At 34.8% G+C, this 23,074-nt stretch overlaps 1 protein-coding gene across 2 annotated transcripts in view; it reads left to right on the top strand.

Moving 5' to 3' along the window:
• LOC111148594 (cell adhesion molecule 2) overlaps positions 1-23,074 on the top strand; it is a 1,205,598-nt gene that overhangs the window by 1,024,407 nt on the left and 158,117 nt on the right. For both annotated transcript variants that reach the window (XM_022505305.1, XM_022505297.1), the window contains 2 exons: positions 5,567-5,719; positions 8,406-8,543. In XM_022505305.1, coding sequence (XP_022361013.1) covers positions 5,567-5,719; positions 8,406-8,543 — 291 coding nt within the window. The remainder of the gene's footprint in view (positions 1-5,566; positions 5,720-8,405; positions 8,544-23,074) is intronic.

Below are 23,074 nucleotides of genomic sequence, written 5' to 3'. Positions count from 1 at the left end.
TGCTCTTATCATATCCAGACAGAGTTAGGCTCTCAGTTTCATTTCAATAGCCATTCACTGAATACCTCCTGTGCAGACAGTGATGGTGAGGGGCGCGGGAGATGAGGAAGACAAGGATCCTGCTCGCAGGGAACCCACTGAGTTTTTAAAGTATTTCCCTCTCTGGACTCGTAAAGGTTTTCCTTTATTCTTTCATACTGAAAATGTCATAAAATGAACTACAGATGACATCACAAGTATTTACAAACTTGAAAGGATAAATGCTATAGATGTATGATTTGTTTAAAATATTCAGTCCAGTGAGGATCTCCTTAGGCAGTTTTTTGTTTCTTTGTTTTGGCAAACAAATTATCAAGGAAATTCACACAATAAATAGTCCCTTTACTAATCATGCCAGTTTCCTGGTTCTTGGAATTACATTTTCAGGTTTTGAAGATATATTTATACATTTCAATTCTCTAAACCATATTCCTTTTGCTTTTACTCAATTATTATCATCTCCACCTAACACTCAACAGACCAAGGCACACATTTAAGTGATTTGCTTAGGTCCATATGGTTAATCAATGACAGATCTCACATTAAAATCCAGGTATTCTTGGCGGGCCTGGGTGGTACACTCAGTTAAGCAGCGATTCTTGGTTTTGGCTTAGGTCATGACCTAAGGCTGTGGTATTGAGCCCCATGTGGGGCTTGGCCCTCAGCACGGAGGCTGCTTAAGATTTTCTCTCTTCCTATCCCTCTGCCCCACCCCCAGTACTCTCCCCCACTTCTCCCTCTCTCTCTTTCAAATAAATAAGTAAATCTTCAAAAAAAAAATGCAGGTATTCTGTTTTTCAGAGCCTAGTTTTTAGTCAGGCTGGTAGTAATCACAAATAATTCAAAATATTATATGATTTGGTGAGCTAAATTAATTGAGACATTTCAGACACTAAAATACTTAGGTTCTCATCAGGATTCTAAACTCAAAATATTTTAATATGTCATTGTAGATTATTTTGAAGAACTTTACATAGTACGTGAAATCATTTAGTTCTCATCATAATTGGAAGGTGAAAATAAATCAGGAATTATTGTCCATGGGAAATCTGATTTTATACAACTACCTAAATTTTTTTGATTCTTAAGTCATTACTGTTAGCTTTACTCCATGCAAATGATCTAAATATGAAAGTTTTGTGTTTGAGTATATTAAGAGATTCAGTTGATTTTAGTGATGTTATATAGTTTCCACAAAATAGTCTGACCAAAAGAGAGTTAAATTCCTTTTGCTAAGATCCACTGAAAATTGTAAGCTCTGTCTCTCTGTCAGTGGGAACTGTGTTAGAAAAAATGAAATTGAACACCAGGGGTAAGTAACAAACCTTACCCATATACTATCATGGCAGAAACCTTGGGTTTTCCCTTTTGGTGATCTCTCTTTTAAAGAAACAAGAAATACATGATAAATGTTTTTCTTAAATAAATCACAGCTTTGAAAAGTGGTTGATATAGCCTGAGGTTCTATTGGGAAAATAACAAATCTGTGTCCCACTGTTTTTGTCTAGCAACTGAATGAGGCATATATATATATATATATATATATATATATATATATATATATATGCCTGTAGGAGATAGAATATGAAATGGACATTTGAAAAAAGTTTACTATATCTTGATGGAGTCACAAATATAATCATAATCAGACTTGCCTTATATTTTATATTCAGTAAAATTAATTTCAAAAATATTTGTAAGTATATGTCTCCTTATAGAATTAGAGTTAATAAAGAATGGTAGCAGAGGGACTACAATCATTAAGGTGTGTGTTATTTGAGTATCTGGGAGGATGATTTTTTGAAATATATTTAAAATCGTGAAAATTTAGAATTTCCCCCCAATATTACATATTATATTATTGCCTGCTCCTTTCACAAACCATATAAGGAAGGCACAGAAATTTAAGAATATTCGATACTTGTAATTCCTCTTCTGGCTCTGTGGCAAATGTGTGTAAAGAATTCTAAGCTTTGATAACATGACCATCTCTCTTATTTCTTCAAGTACATAAAGTTTTGTGGGTTTTTTTTTAATAATTTTTGTTTTGTTTTGCTTTGATTTTAGTGGAGGGAGAGAGACTCTCAAGCAGACTCCTTGCTGAGCACAGAGCCCAATGCAGGGTTTGATTTCAGGACCCTGGGATCATGACCTGAACCAAAATCAAGGGTCGGACAGTTAACTTATTGAGCCATTCAGGCACCACTTAACAGAAGTTTCATTGTAGATTTACATTCAGTTGTGAGAGATAATATGGATAGGTCTCATGGACCCTTGATCTAACCAGCATCTTACAGAGATATCATGACTAGGAAGCTGACAGTGATGTAGCCCACCAATCTTATTTGGTTTTCACCAGTTTTACATGTACTCGTCTCTGTGTGTGTGCATATGTGTGTGTTTAGTTCATGTGTATTTCATGTGTGATGTATCCATTACCACAGACAAAATACAAAAAATTCCATCACTGCAAGAATCTCTTGTGCTGTTCTTTTATAACCATATCCTCATCCCTCGCACTCCCTCCTACCCTTTACTATCCTTAACCCTTGATAAACACTAATTTCTTTTCCATATTTATCATTTTATTATAAAGACACTAGATAAGTGGATTTCATCTGCATTTATAGAGTTTTTGAGTGTTTTACTTTGTATATTTTCTTTTTTTTTTTTTTAAAGATTTTATTTATTTGACAGACAGAGATCACAAGTAGGCAGACAGGCAGGCCAAGAGAGTGCGGGAAGCAGACTCCCTGCTGAGCAGGGAGCCAGATGCAGGGCTCGATCCCACGACCCTGAAATCATGACCTGAGCTGAAGGCAGGGGCTTAATCCACTGAGCCACCCCTGAAGGCAGGGGCTTAATCCACTGTGCCCCTACTTTGTAGATTTTCTTAGTAGTTGCCCTAGGTATTGAAATATATGCATGTGACTTGCCATAGTCTACTAGGAGCAATGGTTTACTACTTTGAGTAAAGTGTGGAAATCTTACTTATTTTCAATCCCTTTGCCCTGCCCAGTTTGTACTTGTCTTGAGGTTTCTTTCTATATTTGTTCAGCATTGTATCAGTTGATGTTGTAATTTTTGTTTCAACCATCATATAACGAAGACGACCAAAGAAGACGACCAAAGAAGGATACTCTGTATTGGATTTACCCCGGTTTTTGTTCTTCCAGTTGATCTTTTTTTCTTTCCTGATGCTCCAAGATTCCTTTTTTTCAGTTTCTAGAACTTTATTTAACTTTTCAAGACAGATCTACTAGATAAACATGTTCTTAGTTTTCCTTCTTCTAAGAATACCTTTATTTCCTCTTGATTCCTGAGGGTTAGTTTCCCTGGATGAGAATTCACCATTGATAGTTTTTTTTTCTTTCAGCACTTGAATAATGTGTCACTCCCTCTGGTCTCCATAATTTCAAATGAGGACCCTGTTGTCATTTAAATTGGTATTCTCTTGTAGGTTATGGCTGCTTTCAAGATTTTTTTTTTGCCTTCTAGTTTAATGTTGATGCATTTGATACGGACTTTCTTGGGTTTATCATATTTGAGATTAGTTCGTATTATTGATTCAGTACATTTATTTCTTTAGGCAAATTTGAAGTTTTGGACCAGTATTTCTTCAAAAACTTTTTCAGTCCCAGTCTCTTTCATTTATTTGAGACTTGTGTGTTACCAATATTGGATATATTTGGTTATTGTCCCACAGGTCCAAGTCTCTCTCTCTCTCTCTCTTTTTTTTTTCCCCCAACCTCTTCTCTTTTTCTTATTCAGATTGAGTGAATTATATTGCTTTATCTTTATTGATTCCATCCTCTGTTTCATCTCTACTGAATTATCAAGTCAATCTAGTGAGTTTTTACTTTGGTTATTGTATTTTTTGGCTTCTATAATTTTCATCTGATTCCTTTTTTTATAACTTCTTTACTGAGATTTTCTATTTTTTTGTTTCAAGATAATTAGTAATTGATTGTGGAAGTATTTTTATGGTGGCTTCTTTAAATTATTTGTCAGGTAATTACATTTGTTTCAACTCAGTGTTGGTGTCTATTGATTATTTTTTCTCATTCAGGTTATGATTTTCCTGGCATTTGGTGTGATATCACATCCTGGACATTTTAGTATTATGTGAGGAGACTCTGGATTCTACTTTAATTTTTCTATTCTAGGAAGCAGTCATCCTGTTTAGGTTCAGCATAAAGTCCTAGGTGACATTTTCAGGTAATGGTTCAACCAACAATTTGCTTTTCAAAGCCAAACAGTGCTATTTAGTCAGCTTGAGGTGTCTAGTTCTATTGGAGGTTGAACTGGTCTCCACTGGTGTCACTTAAGGAGGCAGAGGAGCTCCCCAAGGTCAGGTTGCCTGATGACTCTAGCAGGGGTAAGTTGTTCTCTAGTTCATGGGAGATCACTTTAAGGGCTGGGTATTTGTCCGAGATGGCTCACCCCTCAGCCCCTGCTGCCCAATTGATCACTGTCTGTAGACATTGAAAGGGAGTCTCCAGTCCAGTGGAGAAAGAGATGGCTTTCCATGACCACATGTAGGCAGTGATGCTCCCACATGCTTCCCCTTGCAGGTGGCCCAGTCTCTCCCAGAGATACTGGCAGGACTCCCATTTGTTATGTGATAAAAAATGAGTTTACCTAGGCCACCTGCTGTTGCTAGGTTGTGATTGGGAAAAGTCAGGCCTCAACTGCCTTTTATTATTGGCTAGGGAACCGCTGTGTTGTTCCTCAGGTCTCACTGTCCCTAAACTAGTCCTCTTTCCTCTTTCAGAATGCTCCTTTCTTTGCCTTTTTCTTAACTCTGAGCTTTATAGCTGTACTTAGTAGGAAATATAATGATATTTAAATTTTTTAATATTTTTCCAAAAATGAATCAAGAGGAGCATAGTAAGAGATCTTCTGTGGAAAAATAAACAAAACAAAAAGCTCTGTGATAGAAAAGGTGGTATGAACCAAAGAATATATTAAAAGTAACAGATGGTACACTAGAGGTTGCAATCAATGAGAGCAAATTTAAACATTCAATACCTTATAGGTATTTTTCAGTTTGAAGTCAGCTCAGGTTTATAGGATGTTCAACAGGTTTCTCTACTGCAGAGAATATGCTTTTAATATGCTAATGTTCATTGTTGGTCTCTTGGAAGGAATACAGCAATCATAGTTTTCCCAAATTTATCTGTGCATAAAAGTGAAACCTTCTGTTTATCGTGTTTTTGGTACTAACATTCCATGAAAGCCTGTGGAGGAAAGTCATTTTTATCACCACCAACATCTACCTCATCTGAAGTATTGTACTAGATGCAATCATTTAATTAAAAAGCTGTTTCTGAGAACATTAAGGAATACCTAATTCTGCTTTGATTTAAAAAAAAATCTGATAAAATATTTCCATATATTTAAACTGTTCCAGGAAATAAGATATAGATATATGGCCAAAGACCATGTTTCTTGTGTTGTGCTAAAAATGTTTAACAGGACTTTTTCTAATGTTGTAATTTGCATTTTCAATATTTTCTCTTGCCAGCTTTAAGGGACAACAGGATTGAGCTGGTTCGAGCTTCCTGGCATGAATTGAGTATCAGTGTCAGTGATGTGTCTCTCTCCGATGAAGGGCAGTACACCTGTTCCTTATTTACAATGCCTGTCAAAACTTCCAAGGCCTATCTCACTGTTCTGGGTAAGTGCAAGGGACTAACAATATGAGATCACAAGCCAAAGCGATGTGATTCCGTAACGAATATATGTTTTGAGGATCATATTAATAGAGTTTAATCCCTGCTCGGCTACATTGTAACAAAAGGCATTTAAAAACCACTTAGTCACTTTGCCCATTTTTGAAATAGACCAGGGAGTTGTAAGGATATGTATAACTTCTCCAGGGCATGTCGCCATTTGTTTCTCAGCCAGCCATAGACACCTGGTTTCTTGATTTTCAACCAAATTCCTTTGTTTCAAATCATCTGTCTATTGTATACATGCTGATCCTTTCATAAAGTCATAGAATAATGGCCAGAGTGAATTCAATGTGTCTACAGGGTGGTCCTCCATTTTATTATTTAAGTCGTCTGATGGAGGCCTTCTCTAATGTTGTACAGCTTTCAAATATACTTCTTTTTGTATATTAGTGCATTTAAATGACCCTGACATTTCTATGTCTTCTTTTAATTGTGTAGGTTTTCTAGATTCTTAAATGAAGTACATAATGTCACTCTCCATGTAACTTGTAGCTTTGTTGTGGTTTTATTTAGAAAATAAAATACTGGGTCTTTTTCCCAAAGGTTAAAGTGATACAAAGAACCATTACATTCTTAGAGATTCCAAGGAAATCAAGTTGCAGCTCAGAGCTTTCTGTGATTCTGCAGACGTCAGTGGCCCAATCAGCTGAAATTGCTGCAGTTCATTGAAACACACCTGTGTACCGAACAAGTTAGAGGAATTTAAAAGATTGATTCTTTTTTTTTTTTTTGCCCCTAGCTTGCCTTCCTTTTTTGATAGATAAAGGCATAACATTGCCTATAAAAGAACTAATGCATGCTGTTCTGTTCGGCAGGAATATTAAAGTTAATCCAGCTAGTGAATTGGTTTTGTACATACGATATGAAATATGTTTCTTTGCGAGTCCCACTGGGACTATTTTATAAAAATCTTCACACGTTTGCCACTACAGACAAAATGTATCCACTAAAATGGAATAGTGCAAGATAACAACTGCCTAAGGTTAATGTATTGTTCTGTAGAGAGCCACCTAGAGACCCTAAGAACAGACAACTGGCTGATTTCAGTTTATTAAATGGTAGTGTGACATAGATTAAACACACACACACACACACACACACACACACACACACACAATATGAATGTGAAAGGGAAAAAAATATTCAACTAATCAGAGCATGTTGACCTGTCATTTATCATGATTGTTATTGTTGTTTTTTTTTTTTCTCTTATTGGTGCTTTCCAACATTCTTACGCTTTTTTAATTTTCAAATTGAATTAAGTACCACAATAATCTTCAGCCTGCCTTTATTATTGAATAATTTTACAAGAAATTTTAATAAGCTTCTACTGTGACAAGAGAATATTATTGCCCAAGAAATGTGTAATGTTCTATTATTTAAATCACCCATGTGATATCTCGGCATATTAGTTATCTGATTATTAGATCGTTTGGACTAGAAAAGGTAATTACTAGTGGTTAGCATTAAATATTAAACATAATATGCATCATGCTTCCCAAAACTACTATTGCATTTCTAATACAAATGACATCAAGATAGTCTTTAGAAGAATCTGAGCAGTGAGTATGGTTGCCATTATTGGTGAATCTTATTCTAAAATACATTTCTTGAACATAGTACATAGAGGTTAATAATATCTTTTAAGCCTTAAGAATTACAAAATCAGGAATGCAAAATGCTATTTTAGTTAAATCACATTTTGCTAAAGAATAAAGAAATGAGCTTTGTAGATTTTTTTCCCCATTGCAAACAATCTACCTTCTTGAATCCTTATATTGATAAATCCTAAGATATATATTGAATGGCTGTTTCTAAGATTTACAGAGTATTTTTGTAGGTAAAGCTTTAAGAGCTACTTTGAACTAAATGCATTTTAAATGCCTCTGGATAATACACACACACACACACACACACACACACACACATACACGTAAAGTAGTTCCCCAACCCAACCCCATCTATAATTTCACCTTTCATAGTTGTTACCCGTGATCAACTGTGGTCTAGAAGCAGATGATCCTCCTTCTGACTTATTGTCAGGCCAATAGTAGCCTAATGTTACATCCCAATGCTTACGTCATTTGCCATGCTTCCTCTTACCACACAGGCATTTTATCTTCTCACATCCTCACAAGAAGAGGGGTGAGTACAGTACAGTATTTTGAGGGACTGCATTCACATAACTTTTATTATGGCATGTTGTTACAATTGTTCCATTTTATGATTAGCTGTCAGTTAATCTTTTACCATGCCTAATTTATAAATTAAACTTATTTTAGGTATGTATGTATAGGAGTAAAATATAGTATATATAGGTTCTGTACTGTCCACAATTTCAGGCATCCACTAGGAGTCTTGCACTGTATCTCCCACAGATAAAGAGAGAGAACTACTCAATATACATATGTATATATCTCTGTTTGTATATATTACATATACACATGGTTTTTATATCTATATACATTATATAGATATTTTAAATGGTTTATTTTATTATGTAACACTTTACTATTTTTGATTGAAGATATTGTCACTTAACAACCCATTTTAGCTTTATGAATGTAATAGTCCTAAGAATGAATCAGCCCTGGAGATTGATGATCGTGCCATTTGCTTAAATTTCAGGTGTTCCTGAGAAGCCTCAAATTAGCGGATTTTCATCACCAGTCATGGAGGGAGACCTGATGCAGCTGACTTGTAAAACCTCTGGTAGTAAACCTGCAGCTGATATAAGATGGTTCAAAAATGACAAAGAGATCAAAGGTAAAAAATGGGGAAAGGTCCCCAAGTCAAAACTGATGTGCTGAAGCTAGAATGAAGTCTTTGATACAAGACATTTTACATTTTCTTTTTTAAATCACAGTCACTTTCTGATTAAGTGTAATTTAAACCAGATTTACCCATTTCTTAAATTTAGTAATTCTACAAGGTATAGTAACATAATCTCTGTATGCCCCATTTTCCTCTTCTGTCTAACAAATCTAAAAATACTATGTATCTCAAAGTTGGAGAAATAAATGAGGTAATGTATTAAAAACACCTACATTCATGCTTGGCAAGAGTGAGCACTAAGTACATGTTAGATATTATTATTTCCAAACTCCTGCATAGTATTTAGATTACAGACAGAGAAATTCCATGAATTATGTCTGCAATTTCTTGGTTTCTGGAATTATAAAGTTCTAAGAGCAAAACTGGCTACACATCAATAAATCTGATTCTTAGTAGTTCTCACAGAGTACAAAAAATATATTCATCTCAGTAAAAATGCACAGTAGTTTAAATATTAAGTACAGATCTGCTCTTACTTCATGCACTTAAACACTTAAACACTTAAATGCATACACACATTCTTTAGCTGGGGAATAAGTTTATAGGGGAGATATCTAGTGAGGTTAGTAGTAATTTCTGTTTATTTGTTTTGTTTTGTTTCTATTTTTTTAACTCCACGTATGGATATCTTGGACCTGATGTCAGATGCACATTAAAATACAATTGTTGGGGGCACCTGGGTGGCTCAGTGGGTTAAAGCCTCTACCTTTGGCTCAGGTCATGATCTCAGGGTCCTGGGATCGAGCCCCGCATCGGGCTCTCTGCTCAGTGGGGAGTCTTCTTCCTCCTCTCTCTCTGCCTGCGTTTCTGACTACTTGTGATCTCTCTGTCTCTGTCAGGTAAATAAATAAAATCTTAAAAAAAAAATACAATTGTTTACGATGATTGTTAAAAATGTTTCCTATGTACATAGAAGTGACGTATTATTCTCAAGGTTACCTGCTAAGGGATAGATTTATGTAAATCATTCTAATTATCTTAACTTGTAATTAAAATATCTCATGTTAGATTAATAATAATTCTTATTAATGGGCCTACAGGCCATTAAAAACAGAAATGATAATACAGTATAGGATCATATGATAAAAATAATGTAATACAGGATTACCTCTATTATAAGAAATTATAGGTTTAAAAAGAAAGAAATTATAGGTTTAAAATCCACTCAGTTATTCTCTTTTTTACTTTAATTATTCTTTCTGTATATTTTTCCCCAAACAAGGGCTTATCTGTAATTTATCTCTAATCACAACTTTCATTACAGATCTTCTATTAAATACATTTTATTAAACAAAATTTGAAGAAATACAAGACCCAGGACACAAGTTAGACATGTTGCTATGCTAAGTTAAACTTTCAGGTTAGTATTTAACCAGATCATATATACTGCTAGGGCTTAGTTATACCCATTCTAATTCTGCCTTTAGGATGTGTTTGTTTGGGCATGTCTGGACTTGGTTAGATCTTTGCTAAATGGACCCTCTACACTGCTTCCAGAGCTTACCACACTATGTTAAGGCTCTGATCCAGCCACTTTTTCTATTTACATACTTCTGATCAAAAGCCCTAACCTGTAGAATAAATTTTAAATCCAACTTCCTTGGCCTGTGAGAAAGCTCCCGTCAGTGAATTCTTACACATCACATATGTCTTTCTGTGTGAAGGGCATGGTTTATGCTAGAATGTTCTTAAGTACTCTCCTTCAGTTGTTTGTAATCCTAGTTCTGACATAGTTTGTTGCTCCCTATTAGCATTTTATTTGTGTTTCGAGGGTTTGTCTCATATTCCCAGGGAAGTCAGAGACTAACATAGTAGGTACTTCATTAATATTGATTGATTGTTTTTACCACTGTAGCCTGATGAGACATCTATAATGTACTCATATTTGAGGATATACCTTATTTTTTTGACAAATATGGCTTCTGCTCTAAATGCCAGATTCAGTTCTATCCTAGGTGAGCAGGAGACTTTTGTTTATATGTAAAAACATAAAAAGTTTGATCCTATAAAACCCATACTTGAAAATCATCTGAGTCAAGACTAGAAAAGAAATCAAGACGAAAACCATATACAGAATCAGCCTAAGTCTCTGTGCGCCTCTCAGAAGTAGTGAGGCCTCCTTTATTTCTGCATTCTCTTATGGGTGGCCATTGAGAGAGCACTCATTATCCCTAAACTTGCATTCATCTACATAGTTTTTTAATAACTCTTCTTTTGCATGTTGATATAGTTTGTCTTCACAATTATACGGTGAGCTTCCTGAGTGCATTAAACTATTTTTATAGGTGTATATGCAAATATGCTGTGTGAGGTACTCTGAACCAAATGCACAGTCATTACTCTTGCTGTCCTGCAGAAATGCTAAGTGAAAGTTCACTCTAAAATCCCTCAGCAGGAGCGCCTTAGTGTGGAGTCTGCTTGAAATTCTTCCTTCGGGGCGCCTGGGTGGCTTTAACCCACTGGCTCAGGTCATGATCTCAGGGTCTTGGGATCAAGCCCCTCATCAGGCTCTCTGCTCAGCAGGGAGCCTGCTTCCTCCTCTCTCTCTCTGCCTGCCTCTCTGCCTACTTGTGATCTCTGTCTGTCAAATAAATAAATAAAATCTTAAAAAAAAATAAAATAAAATCCCTCAGCAAACACTCCTCCTTGAAAGGAACTCTCCATCCTTATCTTGCACTCCTGTCTTTTCAAAGATCAAAATTTGACTTCCTATTACCATTCAACAATTTTTTCTACATTATCACTTGACACTTTTTAAAAAGATATACCCTAGTGTAAAGCAATGGGAAAAGATAACCTAATCAAATCAAATCAAATTAAATTGAATACAAAATTGTTAAAAATGCTTCCCAATTACATAGAGTTCTATCATGCATGAGTGAAGATCCAAATGAAGAAAACAAGAACCTTGACCTGGAGATGTTTCAGATGTCTTTGGGGTGATAAACAAGTTATGGAGAATATTTTCCTCTAAAGAGGAATGTGCAACTGATATAAATCCCGGTTATTACAGTCAAGGGAGAAGATAATTTTGCTTATGTTTTAACTAAGCATTGGCCAGTTCAGCACACTGACACTGTGTTAAGTTTTAGACTCTGTATAATGGATGCATGGAACATCAATGTGACTTCTGACTTCAGGATGAGTCATTTCTCTGTTTGTTTTCCTTTTCCTCTATCACTACCTAACATATGGATTTAATTTTCAAGTTTCTGTGTAAAAGTTGTTTGCAAGTCCTAGAGATCACATTTTCTTGGCCAGGACATTTCCATATTAGATTCTGGAGCACTGCTTCTCAGATTGAGCAGACATCATCACCTATAGTGCCTGTTGAATCTCAGACTATAGGGCCCTGACCCCAGATTTTCTGATGGAGTAGATCTCAGTTGGAGTCCCAGAACATACATTGTCAACACTGTGTCACATGCTCCTGTTTGGGGACCACACTGGTATAGAGAAAAAAAGTTGAGAAGCAGCAGTAACTTGTATAAAAGTCTTGCCTCTGTCTCTGAGCTTTTACAATCCTCATCTCAAAATGCTGTTGCAAGGATATAGTTTGAGCCAATGTATACAAAGTGTTTTCACAGAATGAGGAATCACTAAAACCATTTTACATATTATTATGATTATTACTACTATTATTATCATCTTTACTATCTTCAGCATACCATAATTAATGAGTTGTAACAATCCCTGAATTAGTCCTAGAAATAGAAACAAATAAAACAAAATCATTCCTTCTAGGGGCGCCTGGGTGGCTCAGAGGGTTAAGTCTCTGCCTTCGGCTCAGGTCATGATCTCAGGGTCTTGGGATCAAGCCCCGCATCAGGCTCTCTGCTCAGCAGGGAGCCTGCTTCCTCCTCTCTCTCTGCCTGCCTCTCTTCCTACTTGTGATCTCTGTCTGTCAAATAAATAAATAAAAATCTTAAAAAAAAAAATTTAACAAGTATTGAGGCCCCTGGGTGGCTCAGTGGGTTAAGCCTCTGCCTTTGGCTCAGCTCATGATCTTGAGGTCCTGGGATTGAGCCCCACATCAGGATCTCTGCTGGGTGGGGAGCCTGCTTCCTCCTCTCTCTCTGCCTGCCTCTCTGCCTACTTATGATCTCTCTGTCAAATAAATAAATAAAATATTTTTTAAAAAATATTTAACAAGTATCATAATAGATACATGATCTGGCTATAGATTTTGTACAAAAACAAACAAGCAAACAAACAAACAAACAAAAATGAAGCAGAGAGCAGCTCTACTTTATGAGAGAGGTAAAGATGTAACAGTTCATTAAAGAATGTAGGAACTCAGTAAATAGCTGTTAAATAAATAAGTGGACCTTAAACATGAATGAAATTCATTCTATGGGTTGTGGATACAAGTAAGTAGTAGAGCATTCTAAGGAAAGAAACTATGTATTTATGCAGAATAAAAGCATATTTGAGGTAACCATGGAACTTTCTGTGTAATATAGATGTGAGAGGTAAACAGGAAGACCAGGGCCAATTAAATCTTGGAAGATCTTTTACTCCATATTAATGGGTTTTTAATTTATTCTGTTGGCAATGGTTGAGACTTCTTTTTTTTTTTTATCTATAAGCTTTAGAGAGTAGAATAAAACATAATTTTCATCTATCCTTCCCCTCCTCATCCCCCCGCCATGAGTCTAACTCAGAAATCCCTTTGGTGCCTCTGGAGAGCTCTGTATTCAAAACCATAGGTGGTTTCACTGCAGCTTTTAATCTTCTGTGTAGCAAGGATGTCTGAATATTTGTCATTTAGTGTGGAGAAAAAGATGAACATTGCCTTTTTAAATTTACCAGCTCCCTGTGAACTTATATAAACTTTATAAACTTTTATAAACTTTATTAATTTGCCACTTCATGTATAAGGTTATTTATTTGTAGTTTGAGCAGTTACTATCACAAAATCTTCAGATTTCTTTTCCAGCTGACTAGCTTTTACACTGAGGTATTAGGCAGAATTCCATGACAACCCTCAATGACCCACATCCTTGTATAATCTCTTCCCCTTGAGTGTAGGAGGGACTTGTGAGTGTAGTGTATGTGGTATCACTTCCTTGATCATGTTGCCTTATATAGCAAAAAGGATTTTGCAGATATAATTATGTCCCTTTTGAGTTCATCAAAGGGAGATTGTCAAGGGCAAACCTGATATAATGAGGTGAGATCTTTGTAAAGGAATGAAGTGTCAGAGAGATGTTCTCCTCCCGGCCTGGAAGAAAGTAAACCGCAATCTGGTGCACTGTCTATAGGGGTCATGGGGCAAAGAGCTGTAGGTGAACTCTGGTTGCTGAAAGCAGTTCCTAAGTGACAGCTAGTAAACAAATGGGGATCTCGGACATACAGCCTCAAGGAAATAAGTTTACCAACAACCAGTGAGCTTGAAGAAGACCCTTAAACTCAGATGGGAATCATAGCTCCAGCCAACACCTTGAATTCAGCCTGGTAACACTGACAGGAGAACCAGGCTAAGCCTTCTCTGGACTCCTAATCCATAGAAATTGTGGCATAATAGATGTGTGTTGACTTAAGCCATTAAGCTTAGGATAATTCGTTTTGTAGAAATAACAGAAAACTGAGATCTAGAAAGCAGAGTAATTCCTCATGATCATATATCTGGCAATGACTGGACTTGAGTATTCTAAGATCTAACACTTGAGTTTGGGGAGACAGTGGAAAGCTGGAAGAGGATTTAAGGGATTGTTTCAGACACTGACCAAATGGATAAAAGGGAATTTTTAGTTGGAATAGAATGAAATTTGTTTTTAAAAAGATGGATTTGAAAGAGAAGACAGACTTCAGATGTACTTGGTGAATGACTCTGAGAAATGAAATAAAAACAAAGGTCAAAGACAATATAAATATCTCCAGTGTCTGAATGACTCGAGTAATGAACATATGGAAATAAAAGGCATTAGGAAAAATCAGTTCAGAAATATATGATGAAGTTTATTCAGTATTTATTAAAATATTGAAGTTGAAGTAATTATGTAGAATTTAAAAGTTAAGCTTATTAGGCTTTTGGAGTTAGGTGACTTAATGTCTAGGAAAGGGATTTTAGTCATACAAAGGTTTATCATTTCACAGTGAGGTACATTTTTAGTTTCAGCCTTTTAAAATAGTCATAGCTTTTCATGTGTGCAGTACTTGCTCCCTACCCTTGGAATTATTCTATGAAGGACGTGCATATCCAGCAAAGCCTGACTTTGTGGTCAGTCATTGAAGCTTGTCGGTACCTAATAGTATTGCCTGTATTCTACCAGTGTTATTTACTTATTATACATTGTGTGTTTCAGATGTTTGCCCATCAGGCTTAAGTTGACTTGAGCTGTGTTTCCCTGGGTGAACAGGGTTTTTGACATACAATATAACGTCAATCAAAAATAATGCAACAGTTCATTTTAAAGTAGGCTAAATGTAGTGTAATTTTACTGTAAGACCAGTTAGTAAATAATTTTCAGCATGTGGAAGCATGAGAGTGAATTTCTGAATGCTGTGTTTCTTAAAAAGTAGCCTTTAGATCGCCTGGATTTAAATCACCTGAGGTGCTAGTTTAAAGAAAAAAAAAAAAATCCTATTCCTGGTCTCAATGCAGACTTTTAAAATTAGAATTCCTGGGTGTTAGGCCTAGAAATCCTGTTTATTATGTACCTCTGGTGATCCTTAGCTCATTATTTTTTGAGAATCCACAGGATTAGAGGCCACTAAGCCAAGTATTGGTAGATATCCAAGGAAACAAAGGAAAGGGGTTCCAATCTACTAAATTTAGAAAATTATTCTTAATATTCCATGTACATTATGAGTCTGTTCTTACAAGGAGATACTGTAAAACTGAGTCAAAATATACTTCAGCATTTTCACATATCTGAAAATCAGTGCAAAAATTCCATTAGCCAACCTCTTAGCAGTATTCTTTGACCACATAATTGTTTTGGTTTCATGTTTTTTTGTTGTTGTTTTTTATTAAATTGTGTGAAATATACTTTGAAAAATGGTAGATTATATATCTAATTTATATATTCTGTTTGGTGTTGCAAAACTAGATTCGGTCTAATGCTTCATTTGACATCAGTTTTAGAAAACTTTAATATAAATGAGAGAAATATTAATATCTACTACAGGGATTGTGAATTCTCTGAAGCTAAACATAAAAGAAAATAAAAAGAAAAGACTTGTGTCCCCTAAGTTTAATGTCCCTGTGTCAGATTTGATAAGGATTAACCAAAAGTATTAATATTTAAACTTGTATACCATAAATCAATGATTTTTTGTGGTTCTTTGGAACTTTGGAAATGTCCTTGTATTTAAATGTGGATCATGCTGGACACATATTAGAGGAGAAAAAAAAACAATAGTAACAATACCTGTATGTAGTGTGTGTGCCCATGTGTGTGACAACATGGACAATCTGGAAGTTTCTGAATGCTGTGAAGTATATCCCTTCAAGATGCTGCAGGTCACACTATTAGATATATAAGACATCTTACAGAAAAAGATAATTGTTTCATGTGAGTGTGAATAGTTGATAAAAGCTAATAAATTGAGAAACTTTCTTTTGTTTTTTTTTTTACTTTTTAAAAACAGTTTTAATGAGATATAATAAACAGAAAACAATATACACATGTTTGAAGTGGACAGTGTGGTATATTTTCACATTTTTATATAGTGATGAAACCTCACCACAATCAAGATAATGAATATATTCATCATCCACAAATGTTTGTTCATATTCCTAAAAATCCTGTCCTCTTGACCTTCTCTGCCCAATCCCCATTGCATGCTCAAATCAGAACCACTGTTCTGATTTATGTCATTATAGATTAGTTTGCTTTTTCTGGAATTTTATATGAATAGACTCATTTAATATTCCTTTTCTTCTGATTTTTCTCAACAAAAATATTTTCAGATTCATCCATGTTGTTGCATATATAAAGGGTGCTCCTATTTATTGTGGATAAGTATTGTATTGTATGGATCTGTACTATACTTTGTTTATCCATTTCCTGGGTGATAGACATTTGGGTTATTTATAGTGTGGGCCATGACAATTGAGCAGTCATGAGCATTTTTGTAAAACTCTTTGTAAGTGTATATGCTTTTATTTCTCTTGGAAATGACTAGGAACAGAATGTGGGGTCATATGGCAGACCTATGTTCATTTTTTTTTTTAAGATTTTTATTTATTTTTCAGAGAGAGAGAGAGAAAGTGCACAAGCAGGGGGAGTGGCAGGCAGAGGGAGAAGCAGGCTCCTCACTGAGCAGGGAGCCCAATGCAGAACATGATCCCTGGGGTCATGACCTGAGGGGAAGGCAGACATTTAACCTACTGAGCCACCAAGGCACCCCCTTATGTCCAATTTTTAAAGACCTTTCCAAACTATTTTCCAAAGTGGCTGAACTACTTCATGAAGTCCAACCTTTTTATTTTATCATTACTTATTTTTAACTTTTATGAATCATGTTTTGGTATTATATGCATGATATTTTTGCCTAACCGAAGATTATAAAGAATTACTTCCATAAATTTCATATGTTTAGGTTTTGGACATATTCTGAGTTGTTTTGTATTTTCAGTATGTTTACCTTTTATTTCAGCTGTATTATTTCTAGGTCAGTTTTGATTGATTGTTGATCTCATTATAGATAGCATTTTTCTGCTTCTTTGAATGTAGTTTTTGACTGGATTCCAGACATTGTGAATTTTACTTTTTTGATGCTGAATATTCTCATATCTCTATAAGTATTATTACATCTCCTTCTGATTAAGTTGCTTAGAAAGAGTTTAATCCTTTCAGAATTAGAAAAAAATTCTTAGGCAAGACCAGAGCAGTATTTATTCCAGGAATTACTGTTTTCCCATTGCTAAGGTAAAATCCTTCTGAGTGCCCACAGTGCCAGCTATGAGGTTTTTCCAATCAGACTGGTTAGAACAGACACTATTTCCAGCCGGGTGTAGGCATCATGTGCTATTTCCTCTAATCCTTTTAGATGGTTCTTGTCCCAGCTAATCAGTGCTTTCTTTGCTGAACACTCAATGAGACACTGAAGATGTTTGGAGTTCTCTCTCACAGCAACTCTCTCTTTTCTCTTTTTTGATATTCTTCCCCACCACCTTTAAATAATTGAATAATACTTTCATTTAATGGCAGTGCATTTAATTGTGTCTGTTTACTTTTTGGTTTAAGGTGACTTAATGATTTTAAGAGGATATTCATGAAGAAGAGTGAAAATTATCTGAACTCACTTTGACAAAATGTTTGACTTCTTCTGAAGTTACATTTACTCTCACTTTATAAGCAGGGTGCTGGGGAAGTGGTGGCCACCCCTGGTTTTCTCAACTTGCCTCTCTGGCTTGAAATGTCTACTTTATGAGTGAACTGAGGCAAGACCTATGAAGGTCTTTGTATTCTTGACCTATAAGTCCCAACTGGGTAGAGAAAGAGACCCCCCACTTTCTTAGCCATACTCATTTGGAATTGGGTGTCTGAAATCAAGAGCAGGAGTGAGGGGAATACTGGAGTGAGGCTGCCTGGCTCTCCTGTGAAAATACTGTAGCCTTTGGAAGGGTACTAGTTGGGGGGAGGGTCCCATCTTCTTGGTTACATTCACCAGGAGGCAAGCTTCCCTTGTGCTGAGTTGGAGGTGGGGTGATGGTAGGGACTAGGTCATTTCTTAAGTACCATAGACCCTTTTGTTCTTACTAAGATTTAATATATTTTCTTGAATTGTTTCTTAACTTGCTGTGTACTATTAGCACATTTTTTAGAGAATATAAATGTGTTTATATTTAAATAGTTTTCACTAGTTCTGGATGTTTTCACTGGAAAAGGAGTCTGCAGAGTCTCTTATGCTGTTATTGTAGAAGTCATTCTCTGATTTCTTTTTTATATTCATGTCTTTTTACAATGTTGACTCATAAATTATTCTAATATATCACCTTTCATGCCTTTATTTATTCTTATAAATTGTTTTATCTCTCATTTCCTGTTATTTTTTTCCACAGAAGAAAGCTCTATTTCTCTTCTTGACCATTTTATATTATAAATTTATTTCTTGACTCTATAGGAGATGAAACTATTTCATAATTTCCCTTTTCCTGGTAATTATAGGTAATTTTTAATTATGTTCTTTTTTCATGAAATTCATATGAAATGATCATGTATGAATTTTAAGAAGCGATTTAATAGTTTGATGTATTTTTTAATTCAGTTATTTTTTAATTTGTCTTTTTTTTAAGATTTATTTATTTTAGAGAGAGACAGCATGCAAGCAGGGGAGGTCAATCTCACAACTGGGAGATTACAACCTAAGTCAAAAACAAGAGCTAGATGCTTAACCAACTGAGCCACCCAGACACCCCTTTAATTTAATTAGTCTTTTTATTTTTTAATTTATTTGACAGAGAGAGACACAAAAAAATAGGGAACACAAGCAGGGGGAGTGGGAGAGGGAGAAGCAGGCTTCCCGCCAAGCAGGGAGCCTGATGTCTGCCTTGATCCCAGGACCCTGGGATTTTGACCTGAGCTGAAGGCAGACGCTTAATGACTGAGCCACCCAAGCACCCTAATTAGTCTTTTTAAAAATTATATCATCCATTTCCTTTCTTCTCTTTTTTTATATACAGTTAAATATATCTGAACTCTCATCTTTGGGAAGTTCTGATGTATGGAACTCCAATCTAGTTGGGCTGCACTTAGGATTACTATGCTTAAAGAAATTAGTGAAAAGAAGAACTGAAAGGCAAATATAGGATAAATATAATTCTGAGTAGAAGAAAAGAAGTGATAATAGTAATCAATGAGAATGGAAAAAGGTAATAAAACAATAGAACTGCACCAGATAAAGATTTGTTATGTACTTTTAGTGTGTCTGTCTTTGATGATCTATCTCTAACTTCTATATGCTTCCAAAACAGAAACTACTCACTTATTCAGAGTTTAGACCAACATCTTCAGTTTCTTGGGAGAGTGATGATAGGAAGTTTTATTTTATTTTGTTTTGTTTGTTTTATTATTTTATTTTACTTATGAGAGAGAAAGACAGCACAAGCATGGGGAGGGACAGAAGGAGATGGGGAAGCAACTTCCCTGCTTAGCTCCTGAACATGGACATAGGACTGATCCCAGGACTGACCCTGGGATCATGACCTGAGCCAAGGTCAGACACTTAACCAATTGAGTCACCCAGGCACCTTGATAGGAGAATTTAAAAAGAAATCCACTACAAAGAAAAATGGTAACAAATTGACAACTGCCCAAAAGTTACACATGTTAACATGGATTGAGTCTACTTATTAGACTGAATATGCCATTATTTTAATTAATTAAGAACAGACTTACTAAGCATCTATGATGTTCCAGACCCTGTTCTACATGCTGGTTATGAGAACTATGCAGAAGTGTAACAATTAAGAATATTTGGAGAGAAAAGAAAGAAGAGAAATAAGAAGAGAGAGGAGTAATGGAAGAGAAACCTAAAAAAATAGAAAAAAAGGAAGAGAGAAACAAATTAAAATTCCCAATTATTCTTTATTTTGTGAATAAATTAATTATATTGGACCTTGTGAATGTCCTAGTGGATAATTAGAACCCAGAAATGATACGTGGCTCAGAAAACAATATAATCTGTTGAAAACTGATCAAGAGAACTGTTGTAGTACATAGTACAGAGAAACATAATATTCAGAAAGCTAATTTCTCAACACAAATGTTTTACTGATGCAAGTGATTCATTTTCACAAGTACATGAGGGGCAGGCTGATTTTTCCTACATGTGCTCAGTGCTACAAGAGGCCAGAAAATAAATTGTTTGAAGACTAGAAAATGGCATCATCCTAGGTGTCTCAGAGGAGTCATGCTTGCTGCTTATAGAATTTACTCAAATGGATAGATATTTTTATTTTCTTATAGTTCAATAGGTGAGTTTCAAAATTTTTTTTCTGCTATCTTTTATCATCATTTTTGGGTCTGCAATAAAACACCTTTTAAAATAGAAAATAGAAGAAATCTTTCAGTCTTCAATAGAAGAAAGGATATTATAACCTACGCAAATATAGTGAGTACTTGGAGGTATCACACCTAGAGTCAGGTAAATTTTTTTTTTTCAGTTGGATCATGTAATCTTTTTGATTCAGCTTAAAAAGAAAAAAAAATAGTGCACAAAGTATAAAATTTGTTCTTAGGAAGGGCTATAAGTGAAAGTTGACTTCTCACGTCCAAATTGTTAGTTAAGGGCACTGAGTTTCAGTCAACCTACTCTCAAGTGAAGAGAGGTTATTATGAGGTTTTACTGACCATGACAAAGTGAAAGGAACACAAGGGAACCCAGTTATAGCCATAAACGTTATTCTCTGGATAGAGTTCACTGATTAACTGGCTTCATAGTGACTTAGCTTCTTTTTGTCTACAGTTGCCACCGTCTATCTGTTTCTTCCTCTGTTTTGCACACCTTTTCCCTACCTCATGAATTATGTTCTCTCATGAGTTTGGCTAAATCATGGCTTTCCTAGGACAAGAAACGAGATATACGCATGCATGCATGCTCAAGCACATGTTTCTAACTTCAGTTTTGTTTTAAATCTTCAAAGTTTTAAAATCATGTTAAGATATATGATAGAGAATCAGAAACACAGTAGTTTAATTATATCATTTCTGCTTGGGGATAAAGCCTCATGCTTGTCACCCTGGAGATTAATCACCCTGGACTCAGATACCTCATCAGGTTTAGTCATTCCTGGCTTGAGGCACATGCTATAGAACATGGCAGTTAATAGGCTAGGAATGTCTACAAAAGAAGTTAGATAAGAGACAAATTTACTATTTAAAGGCAAACCTGGTTATATCAAACACCATGAACTGACATTTAATAAGTATAGGTGATATAGAAGATTATAACTTATGTTCACATTTTGATAAAATTTTTAGATTTTATGACTCTAATTCCATTAGATAGAAAATATTAAGGAGTCCCTAAGAAAACATTTTAGTCTGGGATTTGATTTGCAAAAGATTGCTATCTCTTCCCCTACCTACCTCTTTTTTGTAATTTTGTATTTATGAATAATAGATAGAATATAAACTAAGCCCAAATTGCCTAAGATAAATTTCACAACTATGCAGGATGTACCTCACAGCTCATGAGCTTGTTGTATAAGAAAGAAAGTGGGAGACCTTGTTGCAACTGACAAATGCTATATTTTAGTTCATTATATTAGTATTGCAGAAATAATAGTATTCATATTGTTGATGATTATTCAAAGACAGTGATAATATAAAATATAATATAATAATATAATAATATAAATTTTTTTATTTTAAATTTTTATTTAAAAATTATTAACTAATGTTCTCAGTAACTATTTTTCTCCAAAACAGTCTATCTCCCATATTCCTTTCAAAAGATATATCTGATGGGGTGAAGATAAGAGAAAAGATCTGGTATTGTTAATTCTTAAACTTTTATTCTCTGGTATTTTGAACATACCAATGGTTTTTAAAATATTTAAATAATATATTTATGTATCTGTCTACTTCACCAGACTGGGATTTATTTCCTCACCTAACTTTTTATATGTAGAATCTGACATGGTGCCAAGCACATGGTAAAAGCTCAAGGTTTTATCTAGAGGAATAAATGAATCACTAGTGTTAAAGTGATCTCATACTTAACATTAATAATTTTTAGAGGGGGTGACTTTTTTACTGGATGCTCTCTTGAAATAAGCAAATTAGTTCTAAATGTTCTTCTAAAGTATAGGAAACTAAATATAGAGTTGAATAAATATAAATATAGAATTAGTTATAGAATCATCACTTGGTAAAAGTGACCAAAGATTTTATCTCAATAATTTTCAAAGGAGATGACTCTACTCCTTACTAATTGTTTTACTGGACTCAGCAATATAATTCTTATAAGGTGTTCTTCTAAGGTATTAAATATTTTTAAAATTTTTTAAATTTTTATTTTTTTAAAAAAATTATATCTTTATTTTTAATCCAAATATAATGAACTTGGTATTATATTTCAAGTGTACAAAACAATGATTTAAAAATTCTATACATTATTTGGGTGGCTCAGTGTGTTAAAAATTTTATACATTATTCAGTGCTCTTAATCCCCATCACCTGTTTCACCCATATCCCTACCTAGCTCCCCTCTGATAACCACCAAGTCTCTATAGTTGAGTATGTTTTTTCATTTCTCTTATTTGTTTCTGACATTGCATATATGAGTGAAATACTATGACAGGTATTTCTCTGACTTATTTCACTCACACCAATCTAGAGGATATAGTTCTATGTTGCAAATGACAAAATTTCTTTTTTTATTGCAGAATAATATTCCATTCTGTATTTATACCACATCTTTATCATCTATGGAAGGCTTGGGCTGCTTCCATATCTTGGGTATTGTAAATAATGCTGCAATAAACCTAGGGATGCTTGTATCTT

This window comes from Enhydra lutris, unplaced genomic scaffold, assembly GCF_002288905.1.
Source record: "Enhydra lutris kenyoni isolate GAN:26980312 unplaced genomic scaffold, ASM228890v2 scaffoldscaffold2, whole genome shotgun sequence".
Classification (NCBI taxonomy): Eukaryota; Metazoa; Chordata; class Mammalia; order Carnivora; family Mustelidae; genus Enhydra; species Enhydra lutris.
The sequence above is the reverse complement of the archived record's forward strand: the minus strand, read 5'-3'. Positions and strand labels throughout refer to the sequence as shown.